A 13,195-nucleotide genomic window follows, 5' to 3' on the forward strand; every position below is an offset into this window, starting at 1 on the left:
ATTGTATAAGAAGTTAGGAAATTAAAGTCAAAAGGCACATTTGTAACCTTGACAAATGTTCACAGGATAAAAGGAAAGAGGAAAAAGGACAAATGATTCTAATATTTGCTAAGTAATAGAGGAGAAAGCTTGTAGGGTTAAAAACAGACAGTGCTGTTGGGCATTAAAGGAGTCATTAAATTTATTTGCAATAAAGTCTGCTTTTCAATTCTATTTTATTGTAACACTCTTAACATGACAACAAACTTTGTTTACTTTGTCTATGAAGTTCTTAGAAACACACAATAACCTTACTTATGCTGACTGATATTTGTTGTATCAGGACAGGTAGGGAAAATGGAAACATGAATATCACTCAGCATTTACCTCAATTTACACTCATCTCCCAGGTGGTGCTAGCAGTAAAGAAACCCGCCTGCCAATGCAAGTAGACATAAAAGACACAGGTTCGATCCCTGGGTTGGGAAGATCCCCTGGAGGAGGGTATGGCAACCCACTCCAGTACTGGAGAATCCCATGGACAGAGGAGCCTGGCAGGCTACAGTCTATATGGTCGCACAGAGCCAGACAAGACTGAAGTGACCTAGCACACACACACACTCATCTCGGTGAGTTTTATAGAAAGTGCTAGCACTGGTAAACAGACAAATGCATAACTATAGATACGCTTGATAAAATACTCTGAAGTGAAATCGTAAAATATAAAAGTGGCATTTTCCTTTATAGGCATGGAAATGTTACAGAAAAATTAAGAAAACTATATGATCTCAGAACAAGCTCTATCACTGCTAGGAAGTAAGAACTAATTATTGTGAAGCTCCAAATTGTAAAACAAATACCAAATGAGGTTTTAGGACCAGGGCCCAAAATTCTTTCTTCCAAATCTGGCTACTTACCAGTTGTCTCCTATTCTTCTTCCATGTTTCTGCTTTCCTCTTTGAGTTCATGTTCTGGAATGCTAATTTCAATGAGACAGAATTGTAATTATGAGGGAAAAACTCTTACCAAAAAACAAATTCACATACGTGCATTGAAAACACACCAGTTTAAGGGTTGAGGAGAAGGAGAGAAGCTTCAGTTCTCAACAGTCCTGGATTAAACCAGCTGGGCTACTTTAACTTGAAAAAAAATCCAACTTACAGAAGTCACTTGGTGGGTTGTGGGTAAGATTTCTATAGAATTCAGTCCTATGAGCCTTCTTTAATCCCGTGCACAAACCAAAATCAGATAATTTTACGTGACCCTAAGGAAAAAAAAGGAAAAAACTCATAAAATCATTAGAGACAAAAGGCTTATTTAAAACTCTTCTTCTAAATGCAATCATAAAAATTCTTAGCTTAGAACTCCTACAGGTGAAATGCAAAATTATATTTGATGTTGATTATTTTAAGAAGGAGAAAATGGAAGATGATAAAAAGACAGCCAATTTTCCCTTGATGTCATTTCACTTCAAGGGCTCTCTCCTACTGTACCAGTTTATGAAATAATGTAGGTTACCCGTCATATAAATTGCAGTTGCCCATTTCCAATCACAAAATCACCTCTTTTACAGCATAAAACAATCAGTGACCTAGTAATTCACCAGTTTATTCACATGCCTTGGCATCTAACAAAAGGTTGTCTGGTTTAATATCCCGATGGATGAAACCCAACTGGTGGATTGCATCTATTGCCAGAACAGTCTCTGAAATGTAGAACTGTGTTTCCTCTTCTGTCAAAGTATCCTTCTTCATTAGCAATGTCATCATGTCACCTAAGTAAATGAGAGTAAGTACCCTGTATTAGTAACGCCTCAAAAGGGGGAATGTTTTGTAAAAGATGTCTTTGTAATATACAACATGAGCCTCATTTCTGCATTTTATGATCCACCCAGAGTACTTCCAACCATCTCTAGGGCCAAATAAAAAAAGCTCATTAAGGAGAAGTTTCATGACATGTAATGGTTTTAAGGTAGAAAATATGTGAAATCAAATCACAGCAGAACTGATAATGATATATAGTATCTACCATTCAACATCCAGAAATAAGTTGCTGAGGAAAATGTATCAAACCGGGAAAATGAATGCATGTAAGCACATCTGGAAATGGGATATATTCTTTCAAATTCAAGTTTCAAAAGCACTCAGCACTCTTTGGGCCAACAAAGATAGGTCATTATTCCACCAAAAGGGTCACTTCTAGATATTCTTGTTCCCAAGAAATTTTCCTCTTTTACAAGGGACAAAGAAGAAACACTATGGTAAATTTACAACTCAAAATTGACAACTGTTAATATTTTTTCATGATGCTTCAAGTCTTTAAAAAAAAATACCACGCAAATACTTTATCCTCTGTTTCCATTCTATTCCTTCCCCTTTTTGTTGAGTTGCCATTATCATGGATTTGCTTTGGTGTGTATTCTTCCAGCTTATTTTTGAAATGTTTTCAGATGCATATATATTAATCTATGAATTTAGAGTCTTTTTTATGGTTTTTAAAATGACATAAGTGATATCAACTGTACATATAATTCCACAGCTTGCTTTATCTCTGTTGATTTCTGAGATCTTACTGTTGAAACAAATACAGCTCCTGACTTTTAACTACTGTAAAATATTTAATGACGTAAGTATGCCATGTTTTACTTATCCATTCTTCTACTGATGGACAGTCATCTTGCATCTAGGGTTTCACTCTTAAGACGCTGCTGCCATGAGGCCTCTTGTGCACGTGTGGGGAAGAATCCCTGACTATAGGACACATGCCTTTTTAACTTTCCTGGCATCTCTGAACTGCTCTCCCTAAGAGTCAGAGATTCCTCTGCACAGATGAGGGGCCAGGTTTCCCCCACAGCCTCATCAGACTATTAATGTTTCTACCAATCAGATGGTTGAGTGAGAAATAGAATCTCATTGTTGTTTTAATTTGCATTTCCCTGAATATGAGTAAAGCTGAACACTTTCTCATCTATTCGTAGACCAACCAGAGTTCTATTCCTTACACTGCCTACCATTTGCCCACTGGGTTGTCTGTTTTCTTCTTTGGTGACTTGTTCTCAACTCTAGACTTGCAAAGATCTAAAAAATTATATACAGTAAACAGAATAATAATATTTAAAATGTGCCAGCTTTATCATTTCTTCAAAACAATCTGATTTGTGGTTCAAATTAGTATTATTATGGGAAGAATGATTAGAAAATTATGACTGTGTAAAACCTCAGAGCCAGAGGTATAAAATATCCCTAGCTTATTGATTTATATAATCAATAAAATCATAGTTAGATATAAAGATGTGTTTGTGTTGGCCTGTCATTACTATTACGTTTGCTTTTACCTCCAGGGAGAAATTCCATGATTAGATAAAGGTTCCTCTTGTCTTGAAAACTGTAAAACATCTTCACCACCCAGGCACCATCTGCTTCTACCAAAATATCTCTTTCTGCTCGGATATGGGCCACCTGGATGAATGTATTTTGAAAAAATAATTGTAACACGTTACACATTTTTCAAGCTTACTTGTTAACAATCACCATATTCTCATTAAATATGGAGAAGTTCAGGAAACAGTTTATTTTAGCTGATATCTTTAGGTCTGAAAAGGTGGAATCACAAAGGGAAGCTGAGACTTTTGAGGTAGAAAAATGATTAGTCTAAAGATTTTCTAACCAGAATCTCCACCTAACCAAGGATCTTGGCTTCGTCAAATAAATTTAGGGTCCTGGTCTGACTTTTATTAAAAGTTAAGTAGTTAGCAATGCCCTATAGATTGGTATGACAAAGTCAGAGTCCTCAACAAACTATTTTTTAATTGTTACCAGTCCAACAAAGGGCCTGACTTGGCCTTTAACTATTAGGGTGCTTTAAGAAGTTGAAACATTTATAATAATTTTATATTATTTTGTTATAATAAACCTTTATAATATCCATAAACATGATCTACAGCAAATTCTTATATAACTTTTTGGGATTTTGCTATGACTTGTCAGACACAAAATTATTACAGTTACTATTAAATGAACATTTTGGAGACTGAAAAACTTTATGAAATGAGTGATTTGTGGGGTTGGTACAGTTAATTTTCAGATGTTTTCCCACTGATACATCTATACATTCTTTCTTCAAATTTAATTAACAATAGAATAATTTGATTTTATGCTTTTGCTATTTTCACTGTGTGCCATTATGAACTCTGGCCTAAAGCACATGAGGATACAGATTTTGTAAACCTTTTCTTGATAACAAAATATGACCTGCTTAAAATAACTGAGGTTACTGTATTATGGTCTGATACAGTAAATGCTCTAAGATCAAAATCAAAGCACAAGAATAAACATTAAAAACTTGTTTTCTGGCATCAAAAAACTTAAAATTTCTTTGGACCTGTTTCATAAAGTGAAAAATTATATTGAAATTCCTACCTACCACCTTGTACAAAACATTTTGAGATGGAAAAGGAAAAACAAACTCTGGTGCTGCCTCTGGTGTTGTCAAGATAAACAACTACATCGTTAACTGGGCTTGATTAATCATTTTTAAGTATCTTAAAGCCAGATTATAGGCATGTTTTCAAAATGGACCTAGGTTTCTAAAGTAAAGGAAGTGTCACGCACAGTAATCTGGAACCACAACAGTGGGGAGATATGGTAGTCGCTTCAGTTGTGTCCAACTCTTTGCAACCCCAAGGACTGTAGCCTGCCAGGCTCTTCTGTTCATGGCATTCTCCAGGCAAGAATACTGGAATGCGTTGCCATTTCCTTCTCCAGGGGATCTTCCCAAGCCAGGGACTGAACCTGGGTTTCACGCATTGCGGGCTGATATTTTACTGTCTGAGCCACCAGGAAAGTGGGGAGATAAGTTGCTATTTAACTTTGCAGAGTTGTTAGCATTCAAGTAAATGTGATAAAAACTTAAAATAATAATATATTAGAATTAAGTGGGAAAAACATTTTCTAAAATGAAATTCAATGGTGACAAAAGCAGATTAATTTATATAGGGGAAAAAAACAACCCCAAAGTGCAAAACAGACTTGATGTTGGACTACAGTGAAGATTCTCCTGCAAAAATTCTAGACCAGGGCTGTCCAATAGAAATAAATGCAAACCACGCATGTCATTTTAAGTTTTCTAGTAGCCACACAAAAGATAAAAAGAAATGGGTGGAATTATTTTAAACAATACAGTTTTTGTAACCCCTATATGTCCAAATGTTATCATTTCAGCATGTAATCAACGTAAAAATTATTGAGCTATTTATTTATACTCTTTTTTTGAGGAGGGGGGACACTAAGCCTTCAAAATTTGGTAGGGCATTTTCCTTTTCACAGCCTATCTCGGTTCAGACTAGCTACACTCAAGTGCCCAGCAGCCACATGTGGCCAGTTACCTAAAGACTACGGGCTGGAACTCACTTCTGCCTGTAGTCTTTCCTCTAAAACTCAATCCAGGACTAATCCCATATGGCTTAGTTAGAAGTTTCCTGTTTAGCTCCTAATCTCGGAGGCTCTACATCTTGACCCAGATGTTTATTTCCATCATTATCTGTAATTCTCGAACACATCTCAATATCTGACCTCCCTTGCCCTCTAACCTTTTCCTTTCAGCCTGTGTTCAACAAAACCCCTGCCACCGCATCTCTGGACGTTCCTGTCACCTTCTCATCCTGAAAGCAGGCTGTCTGCAGAGAGTCCTGTCTCCCTGGAGAGTGAGTGGTCAGGAATGACCTGCTTTCCCCCGTCTTTTCTACATTAGAAAACGACACCATCAAGCATCCCATTCCAAGGTACAACTCTGGGAATTATCCTTGATTCTTCCCTCTTTTCTCACTATCCTTGCCCCTCGTCTCCCTCCCAGTATAGAGTACGGCTCAGAAAACCCTGCTGGCTCTTCCATGAGATCATACACTTCACCTGTGACTTTTCTTCCACTTTACTGTTGTAACCCTGTACTGTTGTACAGGGCTTCCCAGGTGGTGCTAGGGGTAAAACCTGCCTGCCAATGCAGCAGACATAAGAGACTCAGGTTCCATCCCTGGATGGGGAAGATCCCTTGGAGGGAATGCAACCCACTTCCGTATTCTTGCCTGGAGAATCCCATGGACAGAGGAACCTGGTGGGCCACAGTCCATAGGGTTACAGAGTCGGACACAACTGAAGCAACTGAGCATGCATGCTCTGTTGTGTAAGCCACAATCACATCCTGGCTGCCACTGCTACACAGTCTCTCAAGTGTTCTCCCTGCTCCAACTCTTGTTTGTCCTGCCTGCAAGCCATCTTTGTCAAGCATCCAACAGACATATCAATTCTCGTTTAAGCAAAATAGCGTCTTCCCACTGCATCTGGAGTAGGACCCACACACCATTTCTCGACCATCAAAGCCCTGTGTGATCTGCTCCCTGCCTCCCTCTCCTACCACTCTTCCCTTCCCTGAATTCTAGCCACAGTGGCTTCTTTCCGTCTCTAAACAGACCAAGATTCTTTTTGTTGCAGAGCCTCTGGATCTTCGTTCTACCTGATCATAGGTCTCACTCTTTCTCGTCAATATTCTCTTTGCAGAGAACCTTCCCTCATCTAATTCTTTCTCCTAAAGCCAGGTCATCTGCATCACTTTATCCTTTGGTAAAATTTGTCTTCATAGTACTCAGCAGACATGACTATTTCAAACAGCTGTCTGCTCATTTTCCCTACAACTGTCAGTGAACAAGATTCAGGTTTCACCTGTTAATCACTGTATTCCCAGAACCTAGAATAGGATTTGATACATCATAGGCACCTAATAAATACTTGTTGAATGAATGGAACAGAAATAAAGTGTAATAATGCAATGAAAATTCAATTGGGCCATATTTAAATGAAAAATCAGGATCGTACTGTTATGATAACAAAGTTAGTTTAGGTGGGACTAACAGTGCAGTTCCGGAGAAGGCGATGGCACCCACTCCAGGACTCTTGCCTGGAAAATCCCATGGACGGAGGAGCCTGGTAGGCTGCAGTCCATGGGGTCGCGAAGAGTCGGACACGACTAAGCGACTTCACTTTCACTTTTTACTTTCATGCATTGGAGAAGGAAATGGCAACCTACGCCAGTATTCTTGCCTGGAGAATCCCAGGGACGGGGGAGCCTGGTGGGCTGCTGTCTATGGGGTCGCACAGAGTCAGACACAACTGAAGCGACTTAGCAGCAGCAGCAGCAACAGTGCAGTTCAGCTTTAGGTCCAGGGAGGTACCATCTCCCTCTGCACCCTCACACTGTTGAGTCTTTCGCTAGCATATATATTCACTCAGGGTTCTAACAATGTCTACTCAGGTGGATGCCTAAAATAATAGAACAACAACAACAATCGATGTCTTCAGATTCATGGTCACTCCAAAATTCCACCAAGTCACAAGAAAGAGGGAGAGAGCTCAGGAGTACAAAATTGGAGAGGTTACAGATTTTGAGAGTTAGAGTGTTAGTCGTTCAATCGTCTCTGACTCTGTAACCCGTGGATTGTAGCCTGCCAGGCTCCTCTGTCCATGGAATTCTCCAGGGAGTGGGTAGCCATTCCCTTCTCCAGGGGATCTTTTTAACTCAAGTATCAAACCTAGGTCTCCTGCATTGCAGGCACATCTTTTACCATCCAAGCCACAAGAGGGGCCCTTTACAGATTTTTAAATACGTGTAATAAAATCAGGGACTGAGGGTGCTGAGTACTGTCCTTTATTTTTACTGAAGTCAGGGAAGAAGGTATTTTGCCATGAAATGAAGGTTCGTGTCCTCCCTGAAAATTCCTATGGTGATGCACTAAACCCCCTGTGACTGGATTTGGAGACAGGGTCCTCTAAGGAAGTAGGTTTAGTGACATTATAAGAAGAGACTCCAGGGAGTCACTCTCTGCCCTCTGCACACACCAAGGAAAGGTTATGTAGGCACTTGGTGAGAAGGTTGCTGTGTGCAAGCCAGGAACAGAGGTCTCACCAGCAGTGAAACCCTGCCTTGTTCCTGGACTTCCAGCCTCCAGAGCTATGAGAAAATAAATTTCTGCTCTTTAAGTCACCCAGTCTGTGGTATTTTGTTATGACAGCCTGAACACATAAGCTAGATTATGAATTTGGAAGAAATTTTAACCAGAGAGAAACAATGAAACAGGCTACCAAAAAATCTATCATCAATTAAATAGTTAAGATGTGTAGGTTTCTCTTTCTTAAAAATCCCAGTTTTAACACTTACTCTAACACCTCGCCAGTGGATGTTCCTTTGGTTACATGTGCTAAAGAACTCTTACCTGCTCTTTTTCAAGCATATCAGCTTTTCTCAATATCTTCATTGCATAGATATGGCCTGTATCTTTCTTCTGGACCAGCCGCACCTTGAATGTAAAAATTCATAGCACAAATTTCAGTCACTGTGATTTATTTAGGGGTGAAAGGTAGGCTCCTTTAAAGAAAGTAGTGCTGTAATTTGCTGTTGCTCATTATTTTAGAAATTCTATTAAAATTAAGCTACTTTATTACACATTTTAACACATTACACTACTTACGTATGAAGCTACTTTCTTAAGATACATATTTTCAATAGCAGCGACTTTAAAAAAGCAGCACACCTCTCCGAACGCTCCTCTTCCTATAACTTTCAGAGACTCAAAGTCATCCAGGCCAAGTCTGGTCCGCTTGAGCCGTAAGAACTCTGTCTCCTTGCGAGCATGCTGTGATCGGCGTAACTTTTTCTATTAAAAAAGAACATTTTAGGAAGATGATTTTTAAAATCAGATTGTTTCAAAGGAAGCCTATAGTGTTAAAAGATGTGATATATTAAAATGAAGGTAACATATCTTAAATATTATATACTGGTGCTACAATTTATTTACCAAAGTTGAACATTCATTGAGCATGTAAAAAACAAAATAACTTTTAAAATCATTTAAAAATTTTTAACAATTGGTGAATCTTTATTCTTGAGACAGACTCTGTTAAATATTTCATCTTAACAAGTCCACATATTCTTTTATCTATATACTAACTTAATTCAAAAATAAAAATTAAGCTTTAGGAAATGCTAATAGCATTCTTTATTTTTCTTTTGGCCACATCATGCAGCATGTGGGATCTTAATTCCACAAACCAGGAATCAAACCTGTGCCCCCTGCATTGGAAAGCAGATTCTTAACTGCTGGACCACTGGGGAAGTCCCATAATTTCTGATATTCATTTTTTACTGTTAACAAACCTACTATGGAATTGTGTCAACTCCCTAATTTCCAAGGCTGCTCCCTCACAGCAGCTGAGACTTCCGACACTGAAATAACAGAGCAGCAGTATTTCCATACAGGCTTATTTATGGTAGGATTTATTCTTGGGCAGATTTTTTAAATAAAGTGCTTGAGACTTGGCATATAACTTCTTAAAAATATGAAATTGCAACAACAAAAAAATAATTATACAACGAATCCTTTAAAATATCCAAGTCAAGAATTTCACAATTCATTATACAAAGATTACAAAAAATACTATTAAAGAAAAATTGTGAACTACCTGAAGCTTACACTTGGAATGGGCATTTATTTAATTGTTCTAAACCTTGCTTTTCCTTCCCCTCATGAAACAAAATTCTGCTTTTTGACATAGAATTATGTCAAATTAGCTCAACCTGGTAGAGGTCACATAAGACTCTTGAGAGTCCCTTGGACAGCAAGGAGATCAAACTAGTCAATCCTAAAGGAAATCAACCCTGAATGTTCATTGGAAGGACAGATGCTGAAGCTGAAGCTCCAATACTCTGGCCACCTGATGTGAAGAGCTGACTCACTGGAAAAGACCCTGATGCTGGTGAAGACTGAGGGCAGGAGAAGAAGCAGGCAGCAGTGGATGAGATGGTTGGATGGCATCACCGACTGGGACATGAACCTGAGCCAACTCCAGGAGATAGTGAAGGACAGGGAAGGTCTGGCGTGCTGCAGTCCATGGGGTTGCAAAGAGTTGGACACAACTTAGCAACGGAACAATAACATAGTGGAGGTCACACAGAATGGGTAACAAACAAAATCAGTGAAAAGATCAAGCCCCAGTTCATCTTCAACTGGACCCTATCAAGCATGCAGAGGTTCAGGTCTGAAAGAAACAAGTCGAAATGACTGAAATGGTTCAGAAGCACTGTTCCTAAATGTAGTTCAAGATATAACCACTGAATAGCCCCTTCCTACCCCTGTGTGCAACTGTTTCCAAATTGGTAAAGTGAATTATTAATTAGAAATATGCAAGTATGCATCATCAACACAATGGAATTCTGATACTTCTAACAAAGTCTACAAAAATAAAATCATGAAATTATGTCTTCAATCTAAACACCTTTAAACAGCTAAATGAAGTCACACCAGTGGTGAAAAATAGTGAAGAACTTCTTTGTTTAAAAATGCCTTTTGCATCAATAATGTTGAAAAATGAATTATTAGTAAAACAAAAGGATAGTTCAGAAGTAGCTTGTTATAAACTCTGACTCTAACTTAAAAAGGCCACACGGTGGCATTATAACACCAGTTTTCAAAGAAGCAAAGACCCTTTTAAAAATTACACAAATGGTTAATACAAGAATTCTGAAAGGCAGGCTGAATTTCTGGCTTTATGGATTTAACAATGTACAGTTGGATGCAGACTCCAACTTGTCTAATCTGAATGGAAAAGACCTCATCACAGTTTCATAAATTATGCTCAAAGTCAACAGACAAGAGAGGCAGTCAAAGAAAGTAATGCTTATTACTATTTGACAGGTTGTGTAGTGTAGTAAGTAAACAATATTTATGTAGTCAGGAGACAGCTATTAAATGGTGAAAGGGAGATCACAGTGTATGGAATATACAAACCTATGAAGAAGGGAAATCACCTATGACACTGTCATAGTACTTTAAAAACAAAAAAACCTATCCATAGTATCAAAGTCCACATTGTAGTCCAAAGAGAGTTGAAACAAGTTCACATTTCTTAAAAAACTGATGAAAAAAGCATGTTGATATATCTGCTCACAACTTGTGTAAATCAAGTCATCTTGGAAAGCAAATAAAGTTATAATCATATTTTTGGTAATCATATTCTTTCCTCTTGAAGATGACAACAGAAATCTACGGGCAGGCTTAACATTTCAAGGCTCTCTTGCAGCTTAAACTTGTGCAGTTTGGTTTTCCCTTACAGTAAATAATATTCTATGTTAGGCAGGATTTAAAAGGAGATGGAACTAGAAATACACCATTTTCTTTTTTTTTCTCCATTCCTCTTCAAATGAGTATTCCTCAAATGCTCATTTTGCAGGGTGCTCAATTTGTGTAGAAGACAGTGTACACAGAAGTTTTAAGATATGGAATACATCAGGTAACAACTTCATCTCTTATAAATGTTTCTCATGGCTACATTTCACAAGTTAGTTTCTATTACAGAATGCATTAAGGATAAATTTATTTTTATAAAACAATTTTACTTTGAAAAGATCCACCCCACATAAAGACAGATCCAGCACACTGTACATTCTTTCAGAGACCATGTCTATTTGTGACAGTCTAGGGCTTAGCATGGGGCCCAACAAGAAGCATTTGTGAATTCTAATATCTTTACTGAAATTTTTGGATGTTTTTATACATGGTTATTTTAGGCCACTGAGAACTTTTAGAGCCTCACATTTTCTGTGAGTTAAAGAGAATTAAAGAGAACAGTTCTAGATGTACTTAGTACCTCCTGGTGTGGATGAGAGGCTATACTCAACTCTTACATGCATGTGATTTGGCCCCTAAGTTGTTTTTAAATCATTCTAACTTGCCAATATTTTGAAAAGGCAAATGATGTCATACAAGTCCAGATTTCCAGCTTCTCTTGAAAAGCAGAACTTGGCTTCACTGGGCCAACAGGATAGCCCTGAAACCAGGCCACCTCCATCCACCCCAGTGCCAGTCATGGGAAACCGGTATAATCATGCTGGTGGTCTTGTTTTCTTTCAGCAAAGTGAAAAGTGGTATTCTTTATTAAAAGATAAACTGTGAGGATAAAATCTTTAGAACAAGACAAAAAAATCTATTTCCTCGTGGAAATGAAAAAAAAAAATTAAGTATGTAAAATATTTTAGATCAAAAGATGAAATGTCCCTAGGAAACCAATGTGGCCAGCTTCTCTTGTTTATGACACTTGCTTGGCCTTTGGACATCTGCTTTCATATAGTTCATTTTTAAAGTGCAATATGCTGCACATATTCATTACTTTGAATGTACCTCTTAACAATCATGTAAATTCTACCTATTTCCTTAGGATTCAAATCAACTGTTAATTCTTCCGTGAAACCTTTTCTGATCCCCTGAACTAGGAAAAAATCCCTCCATATTTTCAAAGTTTGCCACATTCTATCATGTATACCTATTTGTACACGTACACACATATAATCTCTCCTTCTAATCTATGAACTCTTTAGGGAGAGATCCACTGTCCATTTGTTCATTTACCAAATATTTATCCCAGCCCTCTGCCAGCCCGGATCACGTAATGCTGAATAGATGTCATGGAGTTTCTACTCTGGGAAGATGGTTTTAAGGCTGTCCCAGGGACAAGAACAGTGTACTGTCCCAGTGGACGTATTGCCTAGAAAGAGACAGAAAGCATCTTGAAGAGTAGTGGAACTCAAGCAGGCAGAAGGCAGAGTTCCAAGCAGCAGAGATGCACAGAAGAAAGTCTACAGGCAGGAGCAAGGAAATGAAAATAATTCTATCCCATTGAGCAGCCTGGCGGTGGGGTGACAAGAGATAAGGTGAGAGAAAGGGAAGCAAAAGCCAAATTATAAAGGGACTTGTATATCCACTCACGTTACAAGTTGGCCTTATCCTGAGAGAACATGGGAGCCAGTGAAGGGTATTAACAAAAGAGTGACTTGGTCAGATCTGGGTTTTGACAGGTAACCCTGGTTGCAGTGCATAGGAAAACTGGGGGTGGGAACATGGCTGAGAACACAAGACAGACTAGCTGGGGGCAGTGAGTCTTCAGGTGAAATACACAGCCATTTACATGACTGGGTTCCAGGCACCAGACTAGTGAACCAGGAGGTTTTAAGAAACATGCAGGAAAATTTAAAAGAAGATTTGGCAACTAACTGATTCTTCTGGGAGCCCTCTTTTCTTATTCGTCACACCTAGAATACTGTAGATACTATTCACTGAATATATGTTCTTAGAATTAAAAAAAAGCTTCCCCCTTTCAAAGATTTCCATCATAGCAAC

The 13,195-nt window shown here is 38.3% G+C and overlaps 1 protein-coding gene across 3 annotated transcripts in view; it reads right to left on the bottom strand.

Annotated features, from left to right (window-relative positions):
• Window positions 1-13,195, bottom strand: part of STK38L (serine/threonine kinase 38 like) — an 81,702-nt gene that overhangs the window by 8,905 nt on the left and 59,602 nt on the right. For all 3 annotated transcript variants that reach the window (XM_086401634.1, XM_086401635.1, XM_086401633.1), the window contains 6 exons: window positions 8,558-8,680; window positions 8,240-8,323; window positions 3,314-3,437; window positions 1,599-1,753; window positions 1,141-1,243; window positions 897-958 (listed from right to left, as the gene is read on the bottom strand). In XM_086401634.1, the coding sequence (XP_086257760.1) occupies window positions 897-958; window positions 1,141-1,243; window positions 1,599-1,753; window positions 3,314-3,437; window positions 8,240-8,323; window positions 8,558-8,680 (651 nt within the window). The remainder of the gene's footprint in view (window positions 1-896; window positions 959-1,140; window positions 1,244-1,598; window positions 1,754-3,313; window positions 3,438-8,239; window positions 8,324-8,557; window positions 8,681-13,195) is intronic.

The sequence above is a fragment of the Bos grunniens genome, chromosome 5 (assembly GCF_055505025.1).
Source record: "Bos grunniens cultivar Pamir isolate PY7600 chromosome 5, Bosgru_T2T1.0, whole genome shotgun sequence".
NCBI classification, from domain to species: domain Eukaryota; kingdom Metazoa; phylum Chordata; class Mammalia; order Artiodactyla; family Bovidae; genus Bos; species Bos grunniens.